Source organism: Nymphaea colorata, chromosome 14 (genome assembly GCF_008831285.2).
Source record: "Nymphaea colorata isolate Beijing-Zhang1983 chromosome 14, ASM883128v2, whole genome shotgun sequence".
Classification (NCBI taxonomy): Eukaryota; Viridiplantae; Streptophyta; class Magnoliopsida; order Nymphaeales; family Nymphaeaceae; genus Nymphaea; species Nymphaea colorata.
In genome coordinates this window covers 8,078,243-8,101,398 of record NC_045151.1, presented here as the reverse complement: position 1 = coordinate 8,101,398, position 23,156 = coordinate 8,078,243, and the positions used below count along the sequence as shown (strand labels likewise).

At 35.3% G+C, this 23,156-nt stretch overlaps 1 protein-coding gene across 3 annotated transcripts; it reads left to right on the top strand.

The window, feature by feature from the left end:
- Nucleotides 1-326: 326 nt before the first annotated feature.
- LOC116267807 (pentatricopeptide repeat-containing protein At4g21190) lies at nt 327-12,033 on the top strand. Of its 3 annotated transcripts, XM_031649720.2 has the most exons (7): nt 327-790; nt 893-966; nt 1,240-1,340; nt 4,277-4,375; nt 7,134-7,277; nt 7,616-7,828; nt 11,750-12,033. In XM_031649720.2, exons 3-7 carry the CDS (start codon nt 1,257-1,259, stop codon nt 11,975-11,977), a joined length of 768 nt encoding a protein of 255 aa, XP_031505580.1. In that variant the 5' UTR covers nt 327-790; nt 893-966; nt 1,240-1,256; the 3' UTR covers nt 11,978-12,033. The 3 variants fall into 3 exon arrangements, with proteins under 3 accessions (XP_031505580.1, XP_031505581.1, XP_049931265.1); XM_031649721.2 differs by lacking the exon at nt 893-966 and having other exon boundaries at nt 327-573; XM_050075308.1 differs by lacking the exon at nt 893-966.
- Nucleotides 12,034-23,156: the final 11,123 nt, after the last annotated feature.

Genomic DNA, 23,156 nt, shown 5'->3' with positions numbered 1-23,156 from the left:
ATGGCTGCATAATTTCTCTTGCCTGGGGCAAAGTCACTGAGGACAGTGACGATTTGGCAGTGGGAGAATGTTGCAGACCGACTATGTTTAGCCCGACCAAGCCAGTAAAAGGAGATGCTGCCAGCTTGGGTATTGCTCGGGAAGCATGTGAGATAAGTCAAGCAATGCACTTAGATGTGCAGAGTGGTGGTGCAACGACTAAGTAGCAAATTTGGAGTAAAGTGGATGGACTACACACACCGGCATAATTTGTAACCTGCCCCATTAAAATTTGGTCCAAGATCACATATTCACATGTAATGAAACTTTATCACTTTTATTTTAGGGCCGTCTACAATGGCAAGCCCATTTTTCTTGGCCTTCACGCGGCTTCCTCCTCCTGCTCCCTCTCTCCATCAGCGCGACCTGTATCTCCACCACTGTTAGTCGGCATGGTCACGACTGCCTCCAAACGACAGCACCACCACTAAGCCCACTACGATTAGGGGTGGGCATAAAACCAGCAGCACCGCCACCACCATTCGTCAACACAAACGCCGGCACACCATCCAAAATCACCAACGCTATCACCAAGTAATTACCACCCAAAATTACCACTGCTACTCGTACCGATAGTCGTTGCTCCGATAGGAAACGACCTTCAGCTCCCATTAGCTTTTTATCATCGGACCAATAGCAGCAAACTACCGGCTTCTCCAGTGGTCTTAACCTCGTCCTAGCTTGCTCCCTTAACAGCGGTTCCCTCCATTCTGAGCGCCATTTCTTTTCGCCTTCTTCTCTGCTATCGCCGGTAGACTACGGGACTCTTGCTAATGACTTCTAAGCATGAAGCTCTTTTTTATTTTTTATGACAAGAGGAAGTAATAGTGCCTGTTGTCTCAATACGAAGTAGAAAATCTATCCTCCTTCTAGGAAAGAAGGAGAGCGCTCCCTAACGCCCGAGGAAAGCTTCGAGAAGAACATACTGTAAGCCTTGTTGCTCAATCTTGGCACTAACTTGGATACACATCGAGTTCGTTATTTGGAGATTATAAATGAATTATTAGCCCCTTCCGAGGGGAAGCAACGATTTGTAAATGAACCATGTTCTCTATATAGTTAATGCTCATGGAGCCACTGAGGGACCATATTCACCGTGATTCCTTTCATGTTGTTAATCTGATGGGCTTTTGTGTATTTCCTCATAATTCATTTTTTGCTGATTGGCTTTTGCTTTTTCTCATCTCTGCCGCGATGCAGGCGTGTGGCTCTCAAAGATGCTATTGGTAGCAAATCCATTGACATTTAACTCGACGAGTTCATGTTCCATCGATCTCCATAGTAGACTGCGGTATTATGTGGTAAGTAAGATGGTGTTTAAATTTGTATTGATGAATAGTGTTTTTATTAATATCAGTCACTGGTTATCATTATCTGCGTTTATGGGTTCAGTATCTACAGTTGCAATACAAGCCATAAAGAAATGGTTATCGTTCTTTCTTCATTAGTTTTCTGTTGGGTAGATGCCAGGAGTATAGTTCTTGCGATGCTTTTTGTGATTCTTCTGATCGCATGCGTTTTTGGTGCTTCTTGTAAAATTGGGTAAAGTCGAATGGTACTTGTCCTTTATACAGTCATTATAACTTGAAAAGCGGAAGTAACAAGTCTGCTCATGATAATAATTATATGACATGTAGTATGGATGGCTGCCCTTGCATCTAAGTCACTGACTATTCGTTACCATCCTACTAGGTTATCAAAGAGAGTGTTTCCTTTTTAGCAGGGCAAGGGTGGTCATCTTGAAGTTGCATCTTAATGTGGTTTATATTTTATAACGTAGTTGACATATAAACCATTTGCTATGGAAAAGGTTTTATTTTTCTTGCAGTTCTTCTTAACATACGTTAGGTGTCACTATGGTGATGGAACATCATGAATACTGTTGTCATTTCTTAGTTTGTAATGAAAACATTCTTGATTGGGTAAGGGGAAGAAGAGATACGACATCTTGGAGAAGCTGGTAGTCAAAATGCTATATATATGAGTTTAAAAGCGTTAGGATCTGAAGAGGGTTGATGACTAAGTGACACAGCTGCCTGCTATTTTTGCCAGTCATGTATGTGACATCCATAAAATGGGTCTGGTGAAGATTAGCAACAAGCCGAATATTTCCCTGATGCACTTATTTCATTGTCTGCAAATAGCTCATTAAACAAATAAAAACAAATGTTCTTGAAGTTTTGAACAAGCATCCACGTTTTGGACCTTCGAAGAGAAGGTGGACCAGTAACCAAATGCCTGGTAATAAACCTGAAGGTTGATCTGTTGCAATGTAGAAGCATGATCTATTGCTAGTAAGGACAAGACAAGAAGAAGTAATTATGGTACCTCATGCTAGCAGCATGAAATTGCTAGGGGAAGGCTCCTCAGATGCTGGTTGTTAATGTCAATTCATGGCATGCTTGCAAAGTGGTGATTAGGCTATAATTCTGCTTATTGCCAGACAAAAGGCCATGTCAAATGTCTACTTTTCTCTCGTCAAGAGCAATTTGAAAACTTGGAGTGTCTCTATCTTGGATAACTTTTCCAAGGCAAAAAAGGTTGGACCTTTCAGGTCCACCTTTTTCACCGTTTCTCATACAAAAAGTTTTAGCCTAGGAAGTTATCCGTGTATAACTTCACCATTGTTTGGATGTTTGTACCATATAGCAGGCATTCTTCATCTAGCTAGTACTCTTCTCTTCTAAGTGAAAAATGTCCCCAATTCATACATGCCCTAAGCCCTAAGGTTGTGTCTGAATGTCTACAATCTCAGATCAAAGGTGATTTGAGGTACTGGAAGATCTTGGCATTTTGGATCTGTGGATTTTGACAAAGATCCCTCCTTCCTGAAAAGAATGCATCAGTTTAGGGCACACCATCGATGCTAAACCCATGGATCTAAAATCTGGTGTTTGACAGAACTGTGGATTTTAGGTGGGCCATGCCAGATCTGATCCTTGAGTTTAAGATCTGCCACAATCAAACACTGCTCAAGAAAAGCCAATCAATTGAAAACTACTTAAAGTTGTGTCTGTGCTAGAGAAATTTGGGGCAGGGATCTTCAGATGTCACTAGGTTCCCATTGATGTTCCACTGGCATTACAAAGTAAGGATTCATTCTGATGTCTCGGGGATGCTGTAGCCTTGCCCAGCTAAGTGAGTTTAATTGATTCGGTCCATACAAGAGGTCCATTATGGTTAGGTGAGAAACCTAACCAAAGGGAAAATTGTGAAAGACCCAACAATAACTGCTGGAAAAGCATAACTCACCAAAGATAAAGATCTAAAAGGGACCCAAAACAGTTCACCACACTTGAAGGAATAAAAACGACTTACAGTCACTCAATTGATCCGAGGCATAATTTCAAAAAGGATGTTTCACAATTAAATGCTTAGCAAAGCATACATTATAAGAGGGTTAGCCCCTTGATATATAAGAGAGGTTAGACAAGGGACTGGCTGTTCATATGGTCTTAACCATAGCTACAAATATCGTTAACGGGTTTTAAATGGCAAGATTTTTCTTGGGTATTTTTTGGCAAAACTAAAATTTTGGGGAAAATCTCAGAAAAAATTCAGCAATTTTTTTAAAAATAAAAATGTTAAAAATTAGGGAAAAATAAAATAAATGCAAAACTAACAAGAAAACATAAAACATAACTTGGTAAAATGATAAAAATGATGTTTGAGTAATGATATAAATGAAGGTAAATAATTTAACTTAAGGTGAGAGAGTGAGAGAAAAAAGAAGGCTCTGCCCAAGACTTTGTGCACTGAATTGTTTGAGTTCGCTCACATGCCTTAGGTCTCATAGATCATTTTATGATGGAACAGCCATGTGACGTCCTGACTGGCTCTATCTTTTTTTTTTTTCTGTTCTAAGGTGACTTAATTTTGTGACATTCATTTATATCCAACATAGAACACATGAACCGCTGAAAGGTCTAACAGGGTCCTTAATAAAACAATTAACTAGCAAAAAAAATATGCTTTTAATTCATCATGAGCGCATATCATCAACTTTTCATCAAATATCTGTCTAGAATGCCTGCCATCCTCATTTAGAAGTTTCTGTGGCAATCACCATTAACTAGTCTTTATATGTTTCTCAGCAGTCAGCAGTTAAATTCCTGCCTTTTATGGCTTATGCGTCATTTTCAACTATATATTAATTTTTTATAGCAGTAACTTCATGGTGTACATAAGCTTCTTTCCATTCTCATGTTAGTGTTGACCAAACTACTCATATCACCAGCTATGTGCTGCAAAAGGCCCAAGGCCTAGGTTTCCTCGTGCGTGGAAATCAAGGAAGAGAATAGGCACTGTCTCCAAGTCACTCAAGCTTGTTGAATGTGTAAGTTCCTTTTTGTTACTCATCTGCTTTTTGTAAAATCCATTATATTGTGAATCCCATCGTTAGAATAGAATTTGTCATCATTATCGTTTGGTTTTCTAAATTGACTTGTCTTATACATAGCCTTGACCCTAGAGAAAGGCCATACCTGGCCTGAAGACGTTAGTGCCATTTTTAGGTACTTCTGCAAGCATGAATTTGCATGTCTGACATTTATAGACATTGTGACTCCTAGACATTGAAACCCGTTTGACACTTCTTAACAGTTTGCCTCTTTTTTTTTTTACTCCTTCTTTGATGGAACGGGTGGTTTTCCCTTTTCCAATAAACTAGGAAGAAAGAAGGCAGAGGCTCCGGTGCTACTCCTCCTTTGCTCTGTTTTGTGGGTGAATAATAAACGGAAGAAGAGTAGGTACAACATTAAATCTCCTTTATCTATATATATATATATGTATGTATGTATGTATGTATGTATATGTATATATATATGGAATAGGTTCAATCAATCCCATCTTAGTAGGACTGGGTCTTCCAACCCTATTTTTTCCTCTCTCACCTATTCTTTCTCTTACCTCCTCCCTTTGATTTTTTCATCTATGTCACACAAACTCTTCAAAAAGGGTGCAGCACCTGGGTCGACACGATGCGGGTGCGGCTTTGACTTGCACCCCAACCACATCACATGTTTTTCCTTTAAAAAAAATTCTTTCTTTTTTCTCTTCTCTCTCTCCCTCTCTTTCTTTATTTACAGTAATAAAAGTAAAAAGAAAAGGACAAATTAAGCTAAGAAAAAACCATATAATTATATATATACTATGAATACATATATTTATACTTATATATATAATAAATTTATATATATACCCTTGCCGGACTCCTGCACCCAATTTTTTCCTGCATCCGCACTGGCACCGGCACCCACATCAGCCTCGGCACCTGCACCCTGCATCCGTGTGACATAGTTTTCCATTTAACGAACGTTCTATGTACCTTGGGACTGGTAGATCCTACAAAAGGAAAGGGACGGGAAAATCTTGTGGGACTGGATTTACTTTTTTCATATATGTATATATATATTATATATATACACATATATATATGTGTATGGATGTACATTCATGTATGTATAGTCCTTGTTATGCCTGAAACTCACATAAAGTACAGACATTCATGTCAGTGTCCATGCAACACATTGTCAGGCTAATTTCCAGAAACTGAAGATTTATACTTCAAAACAGCAGGATCACATCTGCCTTTATCATGTAGCTATACTCTGATGGATTGGCAAGCACTGGGATCAGTTTTAAGTAATTTGAGGCCTTATTAATTCCATTCCTGAAGCAGAAAGAAATTGGATTTGGGTGTTTGCAACATTTAGTTTCTATATGTTTCGTTATTTTCTTTTGGGAAAAAATGTCAGGCATGCTTGGTGAACGTTAAGGTCAAATATATGTGAGGACAATGTTGTTTTCTAGTAAATTGTTTTTCATGTTTTCTGGATTTTTTGGTGTTGAGAGAAAAGAAATATATTGTCGTTACTTGTTTCAAAGTTTCTTAATTTAATTTTAATGTACTTATTTGTACTGGTTTGTCTTGAAGCATGTACCTCTACCACTCGAAAGTTTGTCATAGTAATGGACTCATTAGGAGGTTAATGCAGACCTCTTGGATGTATTCTTTGCTTCTCTCTTTCTAAATGGATGCTTACCTTTTCATACCTAGTTCAGTTGTGCTTGACCTTTGTCCAAGATAGGAACTCACTAGTTGGAAATTTTAAAAGCCTACAAGGTACTCGTCAACTTGAAGCCAAGCAGGGAACCATCTGGACGTCAGGGACCAAGAGCATTCTTGGAAAATTTTCAGCAATGTTTTCCTTAGGAAATTTCCAAAATGTCATTTTCATTGAAAAGTTCCAAAAGTTCCAACTTCTATGATAAGAAAGAGGGAATTGGGCAAAAGCCATGAAAGACAAAAATAGCAAAAACATAAAAAATCATAAAAGTTTCTTTGAATATATAAAGGAGCCAAAAGCATGTCCAGACAGATATACCACTAGGTTTTTTCTTTCCTCCAAAAAACTTTGCAAGATGTTTGATTTGTCATGATATTTTTGTTTTCATTAGGATTTTGAGTCTCTCAGATGCAGATAGCATTGTGGTTCTTTCAAAATACTTTACATCCAGTTAACCATATTTTTAGGCTTTTAGCACTTTTTTTTTTAAAAGAACACATAAAATACACTCTTTGAGCATATCTTCAAGTGACAAATTTCTTTTCCTGCTTCATGTATTCATTGTTAAGAATCTTAAGTTTATGGAATCCAGGATTGAATGGAAAATTCTTCCTTGGTTCGTTTTGACAATTTCTTAAATTTGGAGTCTCATTTGGTTTCTCCTGCACTTTAACAGCAAAATGTCCACATAAGTATCTATCAGTCGCTATTTTTGCCAGTTGTCTGGTTTATTGAGTTTTGAACTGTGTAGAGCTGCAATTGAGAAGTGCTGTTTTGTGATTTGAAGGTTAACATCAAACAAGGTCCATAACATGTTTAAATACTTTGTTTAGACAAATCTGAAAGCATCAAGATATCAAAGTATCTAAGCATAATTGAACCTGCAGTGCTTCTCTTGCAAGTTTCTGTTATAGGAAAGCTTGCAGTTGCTTTAGGGTGTATATTTGACAGCATCAAATTAGATATCAGTGGCTGTGACTGGTCTTCTTTTTGTTTTGTTAACTTAACCCTCTCATAGGATTGCAGATAAGAGGACTGTCTAATGTGAAAGAAGAAGTTTATGGGGCTCTTGATTCTTTCATTGCTTGGGATCTGGAGTTTCCCTTGATTACAGTGAAGAAAGCTTTGAAAAAGCTTGAAGAAGAAAGGGAATGGAAGCGAATAATTCAGGTACTTTGGTTACACACTTTGCTTTATCTGAAAACAATTTCTTTATTGCTGTTTCTCCCTTTTCTGTTTCTGCCACGAGATGAGTGGGTTTTCTTCTTTATGCACTGGATATGCATGATTTGTATGCAATGCTGCCGTAGAGCTATTTCTGGTTGTATTTAGTGCTATATTATGGCTCTTTGGAGATGTTTTGCTGCTGTAAAAGATTGTTATGCACCAATCAGACCTGAGGCATTTGATGGATGTGCCTAGTTTCATTTGTATGTTGAATCACTTTAATATATTTGAAGACTTGTCTCTTTATCTCTCACATTCTTATTCTTTTGAGCATATTGCAGGTCACGAAATGGATGGTGAGTAAAGGCCAGGGCAAGACCATGGGGAGTTATTTTATGTTATTGAATGCTTTAGCAGAAGATGGTAGGCTTGAGGAAGCCGAGGACCTTTGGAGTAAGATATTCTCTGAAAATCTAGAAGGCACACCACGTATTTTCTTCGACAAAATGATTTCTATTTATCATAGCAAGGGCATGCACAGAAAGATGTTTGAGGTATGAGCAATCAACAAACTATATCTTTTAGTATAACATATGTGCTACATAGATATAATATAGGTGCAACTGTTGAGAATTGAGATGTATTGAAATATGAAGGGAATAAACCACACTCTTATAGTAGTAATTTATGTCTTAGAAAGCGTTAAGGTCCGTTAACCTCTTCCTGCCTGCTTGTTTTTTGAGCCTTGTGATCTGTTTTTGAAGCATAAGCTTACAAAGCCCTACCTTTTACTGTATGATGGTATAATATAGGTGCAGCTGTTGAGAATTGAGATGTATTGAAATCTGAAGGAAATAAACCACACTCTTATAGTAGTAATTTATGTCTTAGAAAGCGTTAAGGTCCATTAACCTCTTCCTGCCTGCTTGTTTTTTGAGCCTTGTGATCTGTTTTTGAAGCATAAGCTTACAAAGCCCTAGATTTTACTGTATGATGGTCCAGTGGAAGTTGGACATGGATCTGGAGCAATTTATCTATCTGACTGTTGTACCTTCATTGATTTATTTGGACACATCGATTAGTAATATGTTTCTTTTAAACCTTTTAAAACTTTCGTATCCTTTTAACTTTGTTAGTTACATTATCCCGTTTTTTTCTTAAAACCTCTTTAACTATCAATGTCTTTGCAGAATGTTATGAACGTATTTTCTATTTGTTTACAAGCTTATTATCTGACTAATAAACAGGCCCACCATCTGGCCTTTCAGTGTATTTATGCCTTTGTTCAGAAATCTAAGAATATAGATCGATGCAAACTATTGGAATAAAAGGAAATTGTGAAATGTGATGTCTATGTCAGAGTTTATGAGTAGAGAGAGCTAAAGACCATTGACCATAAATCTGTAGAAAATCTGTTCACGAATTGGATTTTCATGACGTTTTTGTAACATATTGTTTTCAACATTCAACATTTCTCCATGTGGTTGAATTTGTGCAAAGCAGCCAAAAAATGAATTATATATATATATATATATATATATATATATATATATATATATATATATATATATATATATATATATATGTATGTAATATGTATGGGGAGAAGAGATCTCATTTTCTCTACCCAGCCGAGAAGGTCTTGGCTGGTGTGGGCCTTCCAATCAGACAGGCCATGTTTATTTTAGGGGGGGCAGGTTGCAGGAGGTGGTGTGTGGTGTAAGGGCCGATGCCTCCCCCTTTTGATTCTCCTCCCACACTCAATTGTAACTTAGCTCAGCCAGCCCAATGCTCCGTCCACGTCATTTTTAACTGGCCCGGCTCGACCCACTATCGGGTTAACCCACTAAGGGGACGTTTATGTACAAAACTCCGTGTGACTTGGCTAATATTTGTTTGATTTGGCCTGGTCATGAGTTAAACAAGACTTGGGCAAGTGTTGTTTAATTTTCTCAACAGAACACATACCAGATTGCGGTTAATTTTAAAATGCACAGGCTTCCTTTACTGCCGCAGCTGTAAAACGCACACATAGTTAGGCTTCATGGTGGTTTTATTTTCGATATAAAAGAAACCCGACGGTTGGGTTTCTCTATGCCTATTCTTTGTATGGGAGTTGTTCTTGCAGTCAGGCTCGAAGAAACCCTGCGTGCTTCATCTGTTGATTGTATGCCAACAACTGCACTGGTGGGAGCAGTAATTCTGGAAACTGTACTGGCACCATTAAGGAATCATTGCCATTTAAGGTTCTTTTTGTTATTTTTTCCAATTTCACTGTTCTCCCCTTTTTCTTTTCCTGACAATTTTTCCTGCCATATATATATATATATATATATATATATATATATATATATATATCTCATGTTTTCTTCATCTCTCTGTCGCCCCTCTCCCCTCTTTTAGTCATCCTTTCTTTGTCTTTTTTGGGTGACTCTCTCATATTTCTATGTCTCTCTCTCTCCCCCCTTCTTTTCCAGTGCCTTTCTCTCCCCTCTTGAACACATAAAATCTTCTATTGGATGTTGTTTATTTGTAAGAAGAAATTTAGTCATATGGAGAAGGAAGTAACAAACTGCTATTACTAGGTCTAGTGCGTAATTAGATTATAGAGTCATGACCCAAGTAACAGCTGAGGTGATGTGGGTCAAATCCATATTGACGGATCATAAAGTTAAAAGTTTCTATTTCCATGGTGATAAAAGGTCACAATGAAACTGCTATATATATTGCTAATGATCCAGTTTCTCATGAGACGACAAAACAGGTGGATTGTTATTATATTTGTGATATGGTCCAAAGAAGATGCATATCTGGTTCAGAATATCAAGTGGCTGATGTATCCATTAAACCAGTTCCAAGTTCCATGTTGAAGTGTTATGGCAAGCTGAGTGTGATAGATATCTATTTTTCAGCTTGATGGGGAATGTTAAGGGAAATATTTATTAGATTGAGGTACTTAATTACAGTTAAAACATTATTTTCCATCCTAAGCTGTAATAAGGAGGACCATGTAAGTTTTTCCTAATTTATATCTAAAGTAAGATTAGGGTTAATGAATGGGGACTTCCCTGTTTTCCTCCCACCGTTTTGCACAGTTTTTCTAAGAAAATTAGTCCAAAACTCAAAAATTCATAATTTCTGTCATTTTTTTTTTAATTTTTTGAATTCTTGAGACTTTCCCAAAGGAAAACAAGCTACATGATAATAGCCAAGCAGGACCTTGATGTTAAAAACCTGAGAGCAATAAAAAGTTGCTGAACTGAACTTTTTATTTACGTTTCAAAGAAACATAGATGTAATTCTTGAACTGAAATCTATTTTCATTTGTGTACCAAAGAAACCTAAAGGAAATTGATTTGTGTACTATATGTAAATCGAAGAAACGTAGATGTAATTCTTCAACTGAAATCCATTTTCATTTGTGTATCAAAGAAAGCTAAAGGAAATTGATTTTTGTATTATATGTAAATCGATATTTATTGTGATATAATCAGTGTCATTACTTTTTAATTTCAATAGGTAAATGAAAATGACCTTTATGGTGCATATTTTGGTCTGTTGTTTATCCATTTATGACTTGTAAGTTATTATTCATGAATCTTTTGTTTGTTCCATTTATGACCTGTAATATATATATATATATATATTATATGTATGTATGTATGTATATAGTGAATAAATGGTGGATTTGGCTACCCAGCTCACTGATGAGAACCATCCAATCCATTTAGAGAAAAACAAAGAAAAAAAAAAGTGTGAACTAAATACCAGATGACAAAAATATTCATCATCTTTCTATCTTTGTTTTTCTCTCAACTGTCCATAATGATGGATCAGACGGCCCTCATGAGTGAGCTGGGTGACTTTGGATACTCAGTCACCATTCAATTTTCCAATATATATATATATATATATATTTATATATATATTTATATATATATATAGACATGTCCCTGCATCTAACTTTTTGGAAAGTGCTCTACCTACAGCCTTGTTTGCACTGGTAACAGAAACCATGTGACATAGCTTTACAAACCCTGGATAAGGAGCACACGCAGCACCAGATGTGCATTTCAAAGGTGCTCTACCCCCACACCGTGTGTTTGCATACTCACAGCCATGTGACATGGCTTCACAAACTCTTGGTAAAGAGTATGCACAGCACCGGAGGTGCATGTAGTTGCATCTTCATCATCAATTGTCTAAAGAAAGGTAGACAAGATGATGTCGTAAACAACTAATGACAACGTCACGTTTTTAGTGAGAGATTATCTGAAGTTAGTAACTGAGAGAGGCATGCACAGCTCATATCCGCTATTCCTCTGCCTGGTTGGAGATATTGCGATGCTGATTCTCTGAGAACTAGATGCAGCATGTTGTACAGTCGTTATTTTTTTCACTAATGTAGCTGCTATTTTCTTTGACATTTTGTGCTTTGGTAGTAAAGTTGCTAATCTTGAACTGTCATGTTGAAGGTTTTTGCCGATATGGAAGAGCTTGGTATCCGGCCCAACAACTCTATCGTAGCAATGATTGGAGATGCATTCAAGGAACTTGGAATGCTTGATAAATATGAAAAACTAGTGAAAAAGTATCCTCCCCAGATATGGGAGTACCGGTATGTAAAAGGAAAACGCGTGAGAGTCAGGACAGAGTATGTCAAAGAGCCTGTCAATTTAATAGTTTCTGAACCTAACATGTAAAATGCTCTTCTATGAGATTATACAAGTTTCCGTAAGATGGTTTTATTTCCTTTCCATGAGTAAGCGTATGTTATGTTTGAAGGGGCTTTCACTTCAGGAACACGTTGAGGTCCACGCTTAGCTGATATCGCGCTGGCATTTTTTAAATACTCTTGTAGTATGTAGCAATACCACGCGTATCACCAACCGAGCACGTAGTTCTCCTGGTCCCTCTACAGGGTGAGTCATATTTGGGTTGGAACCACACATTGTACAGCAAACGATAAAGTTTCATGCGAGAAAAATTCAGTGAATAGATTCACGAGGCAAAAATTACATTATTCTAGTTCTGAATTTTGCGATACTTAATGTTTTTTATTTGTTCACGTACTTGTTGTGCTCGGTAATACTTTATATCCGGTACTTCATGCATGTCCATGTGAAGTGTCAATGGCAGTGGCTGCATCATATTCTCAAATACAAGTATAAATATGTCATGTTTATAAACACGACATTTAAGTTGGTCTTCAAAATTTTGTCGAGGGACACGTTTAGTCAATTATGTTACATTATTATTGTGTTCGGGAATGACTTACCGTTGTGGGCAACGGAGAGGCGGTTGGTATGTGGATTGGATATTTGATCGAGTCCATCCAAAAAAATTGGATATGGAAAAAAATTAATTTCTATTTGGTTAAGAAACCAGATGGAAATCGGATGTAAGAAATGACATCCGATTGGATTTGAATTTGGATATAGATAAATATCTGATCGGATTCAGATACATATTCAGATCGAATTTATTTTAAACAAACATTGTATATCTAATGTTCTTACATTTTGAAAATTGGTAAAATTTAGTTCAAAATTCAGATTTGGATTTGGATATTAATATAAAAATTAGATTTGGATTGGAATCGGACTCTGAAACTGTATTTCAGACGTGGGTTTGGATATCACTCTACTTTATTTGCATTCGAATCTGAATAATGATTATCCAAAAATGAATGCTGTTAAGGATATATCAGATTTGAATCCAATAGCGAGCAAGAAAAATTCAAAGGGTCCAATTATGTCAGAGGCGACTATAGATGATGCATGAAATAACATTGCATTCGTTCATCAATGACATGGTAAGTACGAAAATCATGACTGCAACTTCATTTACTTGAGAGGGGGACTCCATTTTCAATGTGGTAAAAAACTTGAACAAAAAGCATACGAAATTGAACTGCTGTCGGTAAGGAATAAAAACCACTGTATCAAGTGTTGGGGCACATAAAGAGGTGACCGTAAATGAAAAGGTGCATGTTGCTAATGCTAAGGAAGATTATTGATAATGCCAGAGCTGGGATTTTCTTTTCTTTCTCAAATATTATAAAATAGAGTATAAATCAACTCAAATGTTTAGGCATCATCACAGACAAAGCGAACCCTCTTAATAATGAAGAATAAATGGATGTTTTCACAATGATTAAGCAAAAAGAAAAAATGTCGCATCCATAAATTGAATAGTAAATCATATTCTATAATGCAACCAGTCTATAGAATCTTGGCCTTTTGTGCGTTATCGTTGATAAACTTAAGTGGGGTTTTAAATGGTCAAATCTCCATGAAGCACTTGAAAGGAATAAAAGAGGACACGGAACTTTGGAAAGCGCTATTGTGGAACCAGTTTGGCCAACACAAAGAAAGCTAAAACAAATATCAAATATATTGGTATCTACAATGCTACCACTAATAATATAGTTACATGTGCAATAAATATCAAACAATTAATGTACAGCTAAATGAATAAAATATAAGATCAATGCAAAAACTTAAATGTACTTGTGTAGATTTTAAGCGACTATAATTGATTTTTCTACCACATTTATATTTTGTCATACATGGATTTTGATGACTTAATTCCAGTGAAGTATTGTGGGCACTCACAAGTCACCACCAGATGCTGAGACAAGTCAAAGGATAATATTTTATCACAACATTTAGGCTTATTGCCTAAGAATATGATATATCAACTCAACTCATATAGTCGAAGGGCAATGTCTAATATCTTCCAACCTTTTAGTAGAGCGCTGCGATGCTCGGTCGACGCAATGTCTAATATCTTCCAACCTTTTAGTAGAGCGCTGCGATGCTCGGTCGACCATTGACGGCTCTTCCAAGCCACCTGGCTCTATGGGGTTTTTTTTTCTCCTTTTATCAGTCACATGAGATGCTTTTTTATCTTTTAACAAAGGTGACTTTTTGTCACCTTTTGATATCTTGACCTTTTAGTGGGGGCACTTTTTTTTTTTTTTTTTTTTTTTTAATCTCCGGAGACATTTTTTGCCATTTTTACACCCGTCCATTGATTTCAACGGGAGTCGAACGAACATTAAATCTGCATCGACTTTTTAAATCAACGGGAGTCGAACGACATTAACCTCTATAATTGGACTTTTAAAGGGTGAAACCAATTGGCTAAGCTATCTCTAAATAAATCCAACAAACACTAAAAAAAAAATCATAAAAAAACAAAGGAACGCTGCTCAACTACATTGGAGCAACTCTGCGTATAACCCCGAACCGCGTCTATAATTATTATCAATGAATAACAAATTAGTTCATTCATATAGATATCTAAAGCATGATGATGCAATAAGAATATGCACATCTATTTCAACTCATTGTCATGTGAACCTCTTACCACGGTGAGTCCGTGGCATCCTTCAAGTAATTTGCATGATAACAAGATATATAAGCATTTAAGAGCTCGACAACATTTACATATCAAATAAGCCACCCGATCAAGTCAAATAAGTAAGCACATATTGTCTTCTGTTAGTAAATTGCACCAATATTTTTCAAGGAAAAATATGAAGATTTTACAACCATTAAGGTTTACAATCAGGTCTTAAACTTGCTTCTGATCGTAAAACAGATCTCGATCAATTTCAAAACCTCTCATAATTTAGCAGATGTTTTAAGTGACCTTTTATGCTCTAATAACAACGCTTTAGATATGAGATTCTGACTAAAAACTTCAAGACGGATTTGGAACTGAAGTATATTTTGACGGAAACACATGCTTGAAAATTGGCATGTCTAGTCCAAACTTTGAGCCCCATGAATTCAGAGTTCAAATCATGATAGTTTCTAGTTTCTTACAAGCCTAGTTTTTAAAAATCTTATACGTTTTCTAAAATTCAGATCCAAATACAGCCAATGTACATCGAAATAGATTATTTGCAAAACCAAAATCACGATTTTGCTCTCTATCTCAAGTTTTGAAACCCTTGAACAAAAACCAGAACCAAATAATGAATTAAATTACTCAACAAACAATTAAACAAATAACTTTATTATCTATATAATAGATATTTTCACATCATGTGCTGGACAATAATATAGATCCTATCACAAAAAATTAAAGTTAATTAAGAAGCACATTAAATAAGATAAAAAATAAATAAGTTCAAAGAAACAATAATAAAATAATTTCTCCAAGGACTTGAATCTCCTAGATCCAACAAAGCTTCAAATTTTCATCTTGCCCTGCAATACTCACCTAATTTATCAACTGGCACTCGTCACCAAATCCTCCACACTCAAAAATAAAAAAAGGACCAAAATTGTCTTCTAATATGCATCTAAACCAGCTAGGTCACCTCTACCAAGTCTTGGTTGCAGAGATGGATGTTAGAATGTGATGCAAAACTCCTTAGCATACTTGAAGTCCAAAACACATGCATAATAATGTATGCATGGATAAGGTATTGAAGAAATGTTAGGGTAGTTTTGCTTTCAGCTAATGTTGTGAATGACCTTCGTGCTATGTAGTTAATGGGCCACATTAATAGGAGTTTCTTTTTGTTTTAATGGTATGATTTAATTATGTAAAAGGGAAGTTACTAATTTATTGGGCCTTATAGATAGGTATTTGTATGTGTAATATTAGGTGTACAAAGTGTAGTGTTGTGGTGTAGTACTGAGTTGTTTGTATTAGAGAATGTAAGAGCTATGTATTTTTTCTTTCTACAAAGAATGATGATTTGAAATTGGTTTGAGTTTTTCTCAGTGCAACACAAGTTATTCTTTTTGTATCTTGTTGTTTCCCAACATTGTGGTATCGGCGCCATGTTCGATCAAGTTGGATGAATTCATAAGGACACATCTGTATGTCATGAATGTCGTTTCTAAAGCTGATTTTTCGAGGTTCTTCATAACCACCTAGTTAAATTATGTCGCCAAATGGTGTGAAACTGAATAATACTCTCAAACTTTGACACACTTTTGTACCAATTTTCAAGAGAAATTTATGAATTTGGAGCATTAAAATGAACTCATTTTTTCACACCACAAGTTCATTTGGATCTAGTTGAAAACGATGTGGCAATGTCATCGAATGAAACAAAAGAAATATCCAAGAAGGATGCAAGGGCTCTTACTGTTCCATAGCAAGATATAACTAAACGCATCTTCCCTTGCATCATAGTAATGACCAAGTCAAGTGAAACTTGAAATATTTTGAAAAAAGTTTATCATGGAGATATCACATGAAGCTAGGTTGAAAGGTCCATCGAAAAAAGCATTGAGCATGCCTTTAAGGGTCAGGCAGAAATTTCTAACAAGCAAAAAGATGGTACATGCATGTTAGATAACAAACATATATGTAGAGGAAGAGGCAAAGGTGGATATCATGGTTGTGGCCATGACCAGTGGAGATTTGGTGGTGGTCAACAAAGTGCTAACAGTGGAAGCAATTAAAGGTCAAGTTAGAAGATAAACAATGACCTTTTTGCAAAAAACATATGAGAACATTGAAGCAAAATGCAGAGAAAAAAAAGAACAAGCTAATGTTGCTGAAGAACAACAAAAATATAATAATGGTAATTTGTTCCTTATATATTCAGAAGCTAAAATCGATCATGTGTGCTTTACAAACAGTGGATGTAGTAGTAACCACATGATAGGTAAAAAGAATCTCTTGCACCATATTGACGAGTCTATGAAGTTGTATGTATGTTTTGGAAATAATAAGCAAGTATAGTGAAGACAAATGAACTATTTAAGACTAAATCATGTAGTACAAAACTAATCCATGATGCTTATTACATACCTGGTTTATCTTACAATTGATTGAGTGTTGGCAGTTGCTTGACAATGGTTATTTCCTTAACTTTCATGAATGAACATCTAAAAACATGAAACATAAGTCAAATAGTAAGTGTAAAGTCTTTTGCCATTGTGAAAGTGACTATAAGTAAAATGTTTCCTCTTGAATTTTTGCATATAGATGATGTTGCTTTGATTGGTGACATTGAAAAACCCTCTTATATTTGGCATCTATGGTATGAACATTTATATTATAATGAGCCCAAATTATTAAATAACAAGTGCATAACTTTGAATTTTTCCTATATTACATACAGTGATGGGACTTGTGAAAGATGCTTATATTGAAAGCAACATCGTATATCTTTTTGCATTAAAAAAGGCATGGAAGGTCAAAAAGCCTCTTGAACAATCTAGGCAGACATTTGTGGGTACTTCATCTTTGAATAATATATATATATTCTATTGTTTATTAGATAACTTCAACTGGATGAGTTGATTAAATTTTAACATCTCACTAACTAAGGTAGTTCACAATTAAATGTCTTATGAGGCTTGGTAGAAAAACAAACCCAATGTAATTAATTTTCATATTTTTGGTATACTTCATATGTTTTAATTGATTCAAGTGAGCATATAAGTTGGACAAGAAAAGTGAAAAATGTATATTTATTAAATATTTAGACGTTACAAAACGGAATCAATTATTTAAACCTGGTACAAGTAAACTTATTATTCGGCGAGATGTTTTGGTGAAAGCAGTTTTTGGAAGTAGAATAATAAAGATGAATATTTGGTCATTGAGTTTGGAAGAAAAAGATGTATCCCAACCTACACCAAGAACATCATTTTTTCGTAGAGGGCCTAAAGTGATCAAGATATTGGACTTACTATGAATAGCAAAAGAAAAGTAAGGAAGATTGATGATATTTATAACTGTCTATTAGCTTTAATGGACACAAAACTGATGTTATGAAGATGTTTGTGGAAGACAAGAATGGGTGAAGCCCATGGAAGAAGAGATAGTGGTCTTTGAAAGAAACGACACTTGAGAACTTATAGATCTACCAGATGACAAAAATGTCATTGTGTGAAATTAGTCTATAAAATACAAATGTTGATGGGAGCATGCAAAAATTTAAAGCAGGATTCATCATGAAAGGGTACACTTAAGAGGATGAGATAAATTTTTCAGAAATGCTTTTTATGTTGCACACTGTGAAATTGTTAAAACTATTTTAGCATTAGCAACTCATATGCAATGATCATTTTTTTCAGTTTGATGTAAAGTTAACAGCTTTAAATGGCTTCTTGAAAGAAGAAGTTTATGTTTCAGGACCTTTAAGATTTATTGTTGTTGAAAAAAAAGAGAGAAGGTATATAGATTGAATTAGGCTCTCTATGGCCTTAAATAAGCACCAAGAGCATGGAACAAGAGATTAAATTAATACTTAATGGAAAATGGTTTTCACATAAATGAGAACGAACATACTTTATAAGTAAAGGAAACATGTAATGATATTTTCATAGTCTGTGTATATGTAAATGACGTCATATATACAGGTTCCTCTAGTAGTCTCATTGAAAAAAGCTAAGGCAAGCATAATGCATAAATTTAACATGTTAGATTTAGGTTTGTTACATTATTTTCTTAGATTTCAAGTTTACAAACTGATGATGATATTTTTACTTCTCGAGAAAATGATGCTTTGGATATACTAAAGAAATTCAATATACTGAAATGTAAATAATGTTATACTCCCATGAATACCAATGAGAAAATAATTGTAAATGATGGCACTATGAAAGTTGATGAAGAGCTACATAGGAGTTTAGTAGGGAGATAGATCTATCTTATACAAATATGCCAAGACTTTGTAGTTGGATTGATATGAAAGTTTATGCATTGTCCATTAAAACATCATTTTGGAGCAGCAGAGTGAATCCTCTATTACATCCACGCAACAAGCAACTATCATATTTGGTACCAATCTAATTCCAAGTTTAAGTTGATCAGCTTTCCTCACAGTGATTAGGCTAGTTTTGTAAATGACAGGAAAACATAAACAAGTAGTCTTTACCCTTGGGTCTGGGGCTGCATCGTAATGTCAATAAAGCATCTTTAGAAGCAAAGTTTGTTGTAGCTATGACATTTGTGTATCAAGTTCAATCTGTGTATGATGGCTTTTGGATGGCTTGAGTAAAAAAAAATGAGTCAAGGCAACATAAATTTTTTTTGATAACTAAATAGAAATTATCGTGACAAAAAATACAGTATTCCAAGGAAGAACTAAACATATTGAGCTTCACCATTACTTTATTTAGGAAATAATTGTTGATCAATTAATCATAATGAAGTATTGTTATACAAATAATAAAGTGGCTAATAGATTTACAAAAGCTCTTGACTATTCAAAGTTCCCAAAATTCATATAATCTCTTGGCACTTCGAGTTTTGTATCAAGGGGGAGTGATAGAATGTGATGCAATACTCCTTTAACATACAAGGAGTCCACAAACACATGCACAATAATGTATGCTCTTAATAAAATATTAAAGGTTAGTGTCATGTTGTGTGTGTTTTGTGGTAGTTTTGCTTTTAACCCATGCCATGAATGACCTTAAGGGTATGTAGTTAATGGGCCACACTAAGAGGAGTTTCTTTTTGTTTAGATATTATGATTTAATTTCATGGGTTTATGATATCATTATGTATGAGGGTAGTTACAGCTTTCTTGGGCTTTATAGATAGGTATATGTGTGTGTGTTAGGTGTACTAGGTCGAGTGTAGTACGAGTTGTTTGTATTGAAGACTGTAAGAGTTATGTGTTTTCTCTCTAATGAGAATGATGCTTTGAACTTGGTCTAAGACTTTGTGCATACAACATTAGTTTTTCCTTTTCCTCTCTTGTTGTTTCCCAACAATAAATGTGCTAAGATATGCGTAAATCACTATCTAATGTGACCAATAATAACGAAAACAATTAAAACTCAATAATGGAAAACTATGTCCCATAAACAAAAAAAAATCAATGCTACCTTAACAGAATGTCACATGATACTAAACATAATATCACTTTTGGCCTTATATGACATCCTACATACAAGCCAAAAGGCAACCAAAAAATTGCCCTTTGAACCTTTAATTTAAAAAGAAAATATAAATGGACACAAAGATGAACAATCAGACCCTAACAAAGAGAAATAAATTTAGAACTATTTTTTGTGTTTTCTATATCTTTCTTCATTATTTAGTAGTTTAGTTTTCCTAGTCTTATTTGGAATTAGGGTCCAAAGAAGAGTAAATGAGAGTTCTTTTATGATTATGTACTAAGATTTGGTCATAATTTCTAACTTTATTCATCCTAATACCTTTGTTTTTTCATTGTGTGGGAAATTGTAAGTGTCTTTAAACTTCTAGGCATGTAAGAAGGATGGGACAACTACATGAGCTATATTAGTGGTCACTTGTTTTTTTTTCATTTGCTTGCAAATAATTTTGCTTGGATTTCATAAGAGCCTGCATAGACCCCTGTAAGCCTATGAGGGTCTCTAAATTAAGGGTTTGATTATCAAGTCATTTGCTCAGCTCTCTCCTATCTCTCACAAGAGCTACTAGCCTCAACAGCCACTTTCTAGGTAGTGTGTGTCATCATGAAGTTGCAAATTGCTAATGGAATTGTGCTTCAAGTTAGAAGGTTGTAGTAGTTTATTTGAATCTAACAGTCTCCCAATTCAAAAAATTTAATTTAATTTCAATCAAAAAAGGAATTTTCAATTACGCAATGAAAATTCCAAGTCATCAAACACATGTGGGAATTAGAATTGGAATGAAAATTTAATTCCATTTTCAAGTAAAATTTGATTCCAGACCAATCAAACACCCCATAGATTAAGGGCCAAATATCAATAGGTAACTAAAGGTGATATGAATATGAGTTATTTTTCATGTTTAGTTAAAGGTAGGCAGACAAAAAACAAGATTGTTGAGTTGGAAACAGATGAAAGAAACTTATCAAAGTATGAGGATCTAAAACGTACTTGTGAGGATTTCTTTACAAACTTGTTATGTATTTACTAGGGAGATGGTTCTATGTTGACTAATATGAACAAGAGATTGACTGTCATAGCTGAAGAAATAAAGAGCTTATAATGTCAGTGTTAATGGAAGAATTGAGAAAGTGGTTTTCATGTCAAATGGGGAAAAGACACCTAGGCCCAATAGATTCGTGGGTGCTGTTTCCAGCAACGTTGGAATATGATTTACAACGATCTCCTTCAGATGGTTCACCCCATTTTTCAACAAGGGAAAGCTTGTTAAAAAATAAATCAAGTTGTGATGGTATTGATTCCTAAGGGAAGTGATGCTAAAAGTGATCAACAGTATAGACTCGTAGCCCTTTGCAATTTTATATACAAATTTGAAGGTCATGACTGAATCCTTAAAAAGTTTGGTGTTTATCTAGCTGGTTTCTATAATGTTTGGCAAATGGATAAAGAAAAAACTGCTCATGTGTCAAAAAGGTACATGTAGCAATTCAAGTTTGGGAAATTTTAGCTTGCAAATTTATTGTGGTTCTAAGGAATATGGAGTCTGTTAGAGAGGCGCTTCATGATGGCAGTCAAGACCCTTTAAAGTCTCATGAGCAATTAAAGTCTAGAGGCTTTTATTTCCTCTAATAATATGAAAGCTTTTGGTGAACCATAATTTATGGTTTCATAATGGTAATGGTTGGGATATTAATGCGATTTGCTTTAGTCTATGGAATGACATTAGAGGAGTAATATGCAGTCCGTCATGGTTTAACTACAAGCAAGATGAAGTTAGAACTGGTTTAGGATTGATATGAGGCCTGATATGTAGCCTCCATTTAGAGATGTAATGTATATAGTTCAAATCAACATGTTTACAAAAGGATGGCAAGCAAGTTCCTGTCTTTTTTGTAAGCAGAGGTAGTGTTATGTTTGCTTGTGTTATATGTATAGCATACTATAAGACTTGGGATGTTGAAGATTTTCTCACTTTTATTACTTCAAAGGGTGAAGCATTTAAAGACAAAACTTGCGTGATTGCTGGCTTCACAAACTGAATAATGAATTTAAATAGAGCAATAAGGAAGCATTGTGTTGAAGGTTTTGGGGTTACAAATTTGTGAATGACAAGGAATACTATTGTTTTTAGAAATTGTAATCCTGATGTCAATACTCTTTGACTGTTATTCACTAAAATGCATGTAGATACTCTAAACAAGTTGATAGGTTTTTGAAAAGGGAGTTTCTTGACCAGACTTCAGCTTATTGTATGCTTTTCAACAACTATTAGGCAAAAGGGCCCTTTAGAAACCCAGCCTAATGGAGGGGCAGGATGAAATGATGTTTGGGAGGTTTAAAGCAATTGATGTAGATTTTCATGAGGTTTGGCAGAAAATAAGATAGAGGTATAATAGACAAGATTGATGACAATGGATGTGGTTGAGGGAGGGTCTTCTAAGGGCAAACTGGTTGTCTTCATAGCATCTCATGGAAGACTACCAACAACAGAACCGGCTGTAGAAGCAACAATGGGTGATTGTAAGCAGATGGTTTATTTGTAATAGGCAAGAGAAAACTTCTGACCACTTATGCATTAAGTGCAAGCTTGCTATAATAGTTTGGAAGCATGTGAAGGCTAAACATCGTAGAAAAGTTCCTCTCACTCTCACTTTATAGAGGAATTAAGATGTGGTTGTCGTAGCATCATAAAAAGAAAAAGCTACACAAGTGTTGACATCTCACCTTCCACTATGTGATATGGTGCATTTGGGAGACAAGAATTGATGCATGTGTGATGGTGTGAAGAAATAGCTTAAAAATGAAGCCTAGAGCATTTGGCATAAATGTAAGGAGATATATATGACATCAATTAAGCAAATCAGAGGGAGAAGGAGGAGTTTTGCGGTTGATTTCAGAGTGCTGGTGGAAGGCTGGCCTTATTTAGGAGTGGAAGCCCATATTCAGGTGCTGGTAGTAAAAAAGAAGAGGACTTGGGATCTCTGTGTTTGGGTTCACAAGGAAGCAAAGAGAAGTGATATTAGAAATTTAGAAGCTTACAATTTTAGTA

Coding starts and splice junctions, on each gene's coding strand:
- LOC116267807 (XM_031649721.2), top strand. CDS start 1,257: ATGCTATTGGTAGCAAATCCATTGACATTTAACTCGACGAGTTCATGT. Junction 4,376..7,133: donor CACTCAAGCTTGTTGAATGT/GTAAGTTCCTTT, acceptor ATAGGATTGCAG/ATAAGAGGACTGTCTAATGT. Junction 7,278..7,615: donor AATGGAAGCGAATAATTCAG/GTACTTTGGTTA, acceptor AGCATATTGCAG/GTCACGAAATGGATGGTGAG.